The sequence below is a fragment of the Otolemur garnettii genome, unplaced genomic scaffold, assembly GCF_000181295.1.
Source record: "Otolemur garnettii isolate 467f Iridium unplaced genomic scaffold, OtoGar3 scaffold00112, whole genome shotgun sequence".
In the NCBI taxonomy this organism is placed as follows: Eukaryota; Metazoa; Chordata; class Mammalia; order Primates; family Galagidae; genus Otolemur; species Otolemur garnettii.
This window is the reverse complement of record NW_003852507.1, coordinates 3,633,300-3,639,689: the sequence shown is the minus strand read 5'-3', so window position 1 is coordinate 3,639,689 and position 6,390 is coordinate 3,633,300. Positions and strand designations below refer to the sequence as shown.

Sequence of the window (6,390 nt, the reverse complement as noted above, 5' to 3'; positions counted from 1 at the left end):
AGCTACCTATGTGTAGCAATTTAAATTTATTAAAATTAAATAATTTCTCATTTACACTGGCCACATTTCAAGTGTCTAATAGCCACTTGGTTATTGTACTGGACAGCAGAGATAGTAGAACGTCTGTTTCTACCACTGCAGTACTGACTTAGAGCCAGTCAGATTTGGGTAAACTGACTTATGGGTTAGCAGAACAGAGCACAAAGTGGTCTCATTTACTTTGTAGCAAAGTCTACATAGAGAAACCTAACATTGAATATTGTGTAACCTTTAAGTCACATTTAAAAAAATGACTTGTGTACTTTACAAACAGTCTTTAAGGGAGTCCAAGGAAGAGGTTCTCTAATGTTGGAAAGGATTGCCATAAGGTTGCCTGCTGAATTCCAGCTTTTCTGACACTTAAATATACATGTTGTTAACACGCCTGTTTTTTTTTTTTAAATCAGAGTTTAGACACTGCAGGGAAAGGCAGCAGCAAAGTCTGTCTTTTCTGTTGGGTTATCCCCAACTCAGGCCCTGCTGCCAAGTGCCACGTCTGAGGAAACAAGGTTGTTTTGTTTTGTTTTGTTTGAGACAGCATCTGTGTTGCCCTCAGAGGGCTGTGGCATCACAGCTCACAGCAACTTCAAACTCTTGGGTTTAAGAGATTCTCTTGCTTTAGCCTCCCAAGTATTAGGGACTACAGGTGTCCCGCCACAGTGCCCAGCTATTTGTTATTGTTGTGGTCATTGTTGTTCGGCAGTCCTGGTCTGGATTCAAACCCACCAGGTCCAGTGTCCGTCGCTGGCGCCCTACCCACTGAGCTACAGGCACGGCCTAAGCAGAGTAGTAGACTTTTGAGTATTGAAAGATAGGAGCCCTGGGCAGATTCTGTCACAAACCAGAATGATTAGGGTTACTGTGACTAAGTGTCATAGCTTATACTGTGTCCACCACACATTGTAGGAGTTTGGTTTTAATCACATACCCTGGTTTCTGATGGATTAACTGTGAAGACGATCATTAGATCAAGGTGAGGAGTCACACTGGGCTCCTGAGTTGTCCATTTGGGATGAGCCATATAGGGACACCTGTGAAGATGTAACGAGAAATCGGATTGGAGCGTCGATGGCATTAGAAGTTTAGACAACTGGCTTTATATGCTATCAGATTGGGTCGTTCCAGGTTTTGAAACCGAAACATAACGCATCGTGGTTGAGTAGGGCTAACACTTGGCATTGCAGACCCAGCGGGTTTTCCAGTCATAGCAGCTGCACCGGCAGGAACTACCAAACTCAGTACCCGGGATTATTTCAGATTTCGCCCTGGGAGTGGGGTAGATGGGGCCTTTTCGGCCAGGCCGTGCGCCCCGCCCCTTGCCCTGCCCTTGCCCCACCCCACCCCGCCCCTGGCTTCCCTGTGACCACCCCGCCGCGTCCCGCCTATTCGGCTCCGAGCCCCCGGCTGATTGGCCCCTTAGCGGCGTATCCTCGGGCTGGCAGCCAGGCCGGCGCGTCACGTGGCCGAGCAGCGTCCAGGGCGCCGAGCCGCGGGCAGCCGGGCATGGACCCTCAGGCCGCCGGGGCCCGGGCGCTGGGGGCCGTGGCGCCGCTTCGGGGCCCGCTGCTGCCGAGCGCGCGGAAGGCGCCCGGCAGCCTGGAGGTGAGCGCCGCGCGGGCCTGGGCACAGCCACCACCTGCAGCCCAGGGCGGGAAGTTGAGGGGCTCGCGGGGCCCAGCTGGGTGGGGGCCGCGGGGTCAGGGAAGCGCCTTTGACAGGTCTCAGGCCTCCCGGCGAACTGGGAGCGCCGTTTGGCACGCGCTCGAGCTGGAAACGGCCGGGCAGCGGGACAGCGGGGCTGAGGGGCGAGGATCTCCAAGGGCGTGGGTGGGCGCACCGGATCTGGAGGGAAGGCCGTTGGCCCACCGGCGCTTCTGCGTATTTGGTGAATGGGTGGTGATGCTGATGACCAAGAGCTGGGGCCCGCTGCTGGGGGCCTGGGCAAGGGCCAGGTGAGGACAGCGAGGAGAACTTTACCCTACGGACCTCTGTCCATTCGTGAGGATGCTGCGCTAACCCTGTGCTCCAGATATGTCACATGCGTGCTCTCCTTTTGTACTCCTTTTGAAACCAAAAGGCCCTTTATGACACAGGGTTTCTAGAAACTTGTTTTTCCTGGGTGCACTATACAGTTGCTGGTTCTTCCAAGACCGTTATTACAGTCATCACCTGGCCTTGTTTACAGTCAATCCCTGCTAGGCGGTGAGCTCCTTGAGGGTAGGAACCCTTTGTTTAGGGCTGTTTACCCAGCACCTAGTGTAGTGCGTGGCATAAGGAATAGGCATACTAAATTAGGTGGAAGGATGAAATGTTTATTTAAGCTTCAAAGATGGTACTTAACCCTAGTAAGATAGGAAAAATGTAGCGATAGATACATAAAGAAAATTACTTTGGAGTGGACTAATTTTGTCGGGGTCCAGCAGAATGTATGTGCAGGTAGTCTCCAGGGTGAGAGGGTGTTGGTGTCTGCAAAGACGTGGAGATGAGAAAGTGCAGGGCAAATGGCTTGGGGTTGGGTCCCAGAGCTTGAGAGACTCTGTGGTCAACAGGTTGATAGGGGCGGGGGTAGCCTGGGGAGGGGAGTTGTGAGTGTCATGGCTAATTTTGTGCTCCCTCAGTGGAGGGCTGTCCAAGGTTTTGAGCAGAGTAGTGATTAACTAGGTAAGGCTGAGCAAGATGAATAGGTGGGAGGGGAGGCTACAGAAGAGATTTAGGTGAGAGGTCAGACTCCTCTGTGGCCTGCAGTGACCAATGATTGTCACTGCCCACAGCGGATGGAACCGAATCACTGAACCCAGGCGTGACTGGCTGATGAATGTTAGTCAATGGGGCAGGCGTCAAGCGCAGTTGAGATGTAGGAAGCAGTGGGTTACAATTCAAGGAATGTTACGTTCCTGCTATATGCTAGATGTCTTCATACATTTTTTTGTGAGTCAGAATAATCATCCCTAACTTCCAGAGAAGAAAACCTAGGAATTGAAGTGCTACGTCCAGGGTCACATTCTGAATGAATGGCAGGGCTGAGGTTGAAATCAGATCTCATGCAGATGGTGAACATTTCTTGTTCCACCAGAAAGAGGTCTTGGCTGGGTGCAGTGACTCAAGCCTGTAACCCTAGCACTCTGGGAGGCCAAGGTGAGTGGATTGCTTGAGCTGGGGAGTTCAAGACCAGCCTGAGCAAGCAAGAGTGAGACCCCATCTCTAGTAAAAGACTAGCTCGGCATTGTGGTGGGTACGTATAATCTCAGCTACTTGGGAGGCTGGGGCAAGAGGATTGCTTGAGTCCAGGAGTTTGAGGTTGCTGTGAGCGAGGCATTATAATGCGATGACACTCTACCCAGGGCAATGGAGTAAAACTCCATCTCAAAAAAAAAAAAAATCGTGGAGGTGGTAGGGTTTCAGGAACTTATGACTGATGGGAGCGGTGAGGGAAGAAGAGTATCAGTTAGGTTAGAGGTATTCCCTTCAGTGGTCAGCACTGCAAGGGAATTAGAGTTCCATTCCCCCTGTTTGTCAGTGAGGACACAGAATTTGATAGGAGCTGTTAACTAGGATATAAAGTTGTTAAGTATCTAAAAAGGGAAAAAAAGAGTATAAGGTAAAGGCAACTGCAGGAAACAGCTACCAGCACCATGGCTGAGGGAGCAAAGGGATGAATTTGAAATGATTAAAATTTATAAGCTTAGAGGAGAGTCTTTGTGAGCTGCAATTCCAGCCTGTGAGGAGGGAGGAGCTGCCACAGCTGGTGTAAGGGTCTCGGGGCTTGGAGGAGAGGACCTGGGACCCAGACCTCTAAAGAGAGGGCCCGTGATGAGGCTGGCTTTGCAAGAGTTGGCAAAACTGGATTCAGTGGCTGCTGCAGGAGGGCATTCCTGCTGCCAGACAGAAGAGGTGTCGCTGCAGTGGTGCCTGTAGGTATAGGAAGAGCAAGCCCCTTGCTCTTGCCCCATCTAACAGGGCAAACAGCTCTGCATCCCCAAGGGGAGAACGGAAGGCTGGATTGAACTAACAGGCGGGTTCCCAAGTCCCTGGTAATTGCTGCTGCTTCTTGCAGGCTGGCTTTGCTACAGCTGACCACTCCGGTCAGGAGAGAGCGACGGAGAAAGCCACGGATAGACTAGGTAAGTAGATGACAGAGACTGGGGTGGATATTGGGAGAGACCAAGCAAGCGATGAGAGGGACAGTCCCTAGGTCTCATTTATGTTCTCTTCGTAGCTGGTCCTGTCCTCTCTCCTGCTGCGTTGTCTTCTCTGCACTGTTCCACAGTGTTCTCCTTTGGAAGCCCCCCTGGGGCTCCCTTAAGGGAAGTCCTAGACTTTCCTTGTGTCTAAACCCGTCCTTTCCGCTGAGAGAAACAGATCAGAACAGTGCAAAGAGTACAGAAGTTTCCCCATATCCCCCGGGGACGTGTTTCAAGACCTTCACTGGATGCCCTGGGTGGTACAGAACTATGTTTATACTGTGTTTTTTCTTATATATACATATGATAAAGTTCATAAGTGCAGTAAGAGGTTAATAAATAACAAAACTAATAATCTAATAGAACAATTATAACAATATGCTATAATAAAAGTTATACGAATATGGTCTCTCAAAATATCATATGTACTGTACTGTGAGTGACCAAAACCACACAAAGTGAAACCACAGTTAGGGGAGATTACTGCGTAGGCTTTGGAGCCAGGCACAACATTTTTTGCAGTTTCCGTTCTGTGTTAACGTCCTGGGCTCAAGCTTTGTGGCCTTAGGTGAGTGACGTAGCTTTTCTTCATCTTTAAAGTTCAGTTAATACCCACCTAATAGGGTTGTTCTGAGGTTTGAATGAAAGGATCTAGAACTGTACCGTCTTAATAGCCACTAGCCATTGATGCCATTTAAATTTACCATAATGAAATCAAGTGAGAAATTCAGTTCCTTAGGTATACGAGCCACGTGTGGCTAGCATTGCCCTGTTGGGGAGCACAGATCTGAGAACATTTTCCTCATTGCAGAAAGTTCTGCTGGATAGTGCTGGTTAGTTCATTTGTATCTGAGATCTAGTCACAATAGCTCATAATTATTGAGGACTCGCTATGTGTCGGGGCAGTTCTAAGAGTTTCTTTTTTCTTCTTCTTCTTTTTTTTTTTTAATTCTCATAATGACCCTATCTCCATTTTCCAGATGAGGAAATTGAGGCACAGAATAATAAGTAAAACAGTTTTTTTTTAAATTGTGGTAAAAGACACATAATATAAATTTACCACTTAACCGTTTTATTTTATTTTGTAGAGATAGGGTCTTTGTTGCCCAGGCTTCTCTTGGCCTCAAATGATCCTCCCACCTTGGCCTCCTAAAGTGTTGAGATTACAGGCGTGAGCCACCATACCAGATCAGGCCCATTTAACCATTTTAAAGCATACTATTCAATGGCTTGTAGCACAGTGACAGGATTGTGTAACCATCACCCCTGTTTAGTTCCAGAACATTTTCATTGCCCCAAAAGAAAATCCTGTACCCACTAAGTTACTCTTCATTCCCTTCTTCCCCGAACCCCTGGCAACCACTAATTTGCTTTCTGTCTCTATGGATTTATCTATTCTGGATAGGCAGATGTAAGTTGTCTATAAATGGACTCACATGTGGGCTTCTGTGTCTGATATCTTTCACTTTGTGTAATATTTTCAAGGTTCATTCCTATAGTAGCGTGTATCAGTGCTTCATCCTTTTTTATGGCTGAATAATTCCATTATATGGATGTACTCATTTTGTTTATCCATTCACCCATTGATGGACATTGGGGTTGTGTCTACCTTTTGGTGACGATGAGTAGTGCCACTGTGGACATTCTTGTTTTATCTGAACATCTGTTTTCAGTTCTTGTGAGTGGGATTGCTGGGTTATGTGATACTAGTTAGGTAAATTTCATTTTAGGCATCCATTTATTAATTGGCAGACCTGGGACTGGAACCCAGGTAGACGAGCTCCAGACCCCATGCCTTGAACTCTTACTTACTGCTTCTGGCCATTATTATTACAGTTTTAGCAGCATGGCTATTTATTGGCTGATTCCTTTTCCCCCCTCTGACCAGGCATCACCATAGCACTGTATACTTGTCGGTCCATTTCCCTTCCCCAGACTTTTTTCCCTCACTGAGAGACATTTGGCAAATGTACATTCCAGCTTCGTCTCATGTCAGGAGGAGGAATGTGGTGGCTGGCTGTTGTGAGTAAATGAGTTCTGCTCATCTACCTGCCTTCCCCTCACCCCTCCTTGGCCCCTTTGCACCTTTAACATATTCTTTAAGGTTAGGAAGTGGCACCTGTAGCTTAGTCGTTAGGGCACTGGCCACATGCATGGAGGCTGGTGGGTT

The 6,390-nt window shown here is 48.2% G+C and overlaps 2 protein-coding genes across 2 annotated transcripts in view; both read left to right on the top strand.

The window, feature by feature from the left end:
• The window catches only part of UTP6 (UTP6, small subunit processome component), a 43,341-nt gene extending 40,248 nt beyond the window's left edge, over nucleotides 1–3,093 (top strand). Inside the window, exon 16 of the mRNA XM_023517474.1 lies at nucleotides 3,079–3,093. Coding sequence (XP_023373242.1) covers nucleotides 3,079–3,093 — 15 coding nt within the window. The remainder of the gene's footprint in view (nucleotides 1–3,078) is intronic.
• A 60-nt stretch (nucleotides 3,094–3,153) lies between these two features.
• The window catches only part of COPRS (coordinator of PRMT5 and differentiation stimulator), a gene marked incomplete at its 5' end in the record, with an annotated part of 4,950 nt that continues 1,713 nt past the window's right edge, over nucleotides 3,154–6,390 (top strand). The window contains 2 exons of the mRNA XM_023517522.1: nucleotides 3,154–3,174; nucleotides 4,094–4,160. Coding sequence (XP_023373290.1) covers nucleotides 3,154–3,174; nucleotides 4,094–4,160 — 88 coding nt within the window. The remainder of the gene's footprint in view (nucleotides 3,175–4,093; nucleotides 4,161–6,390) is intronic.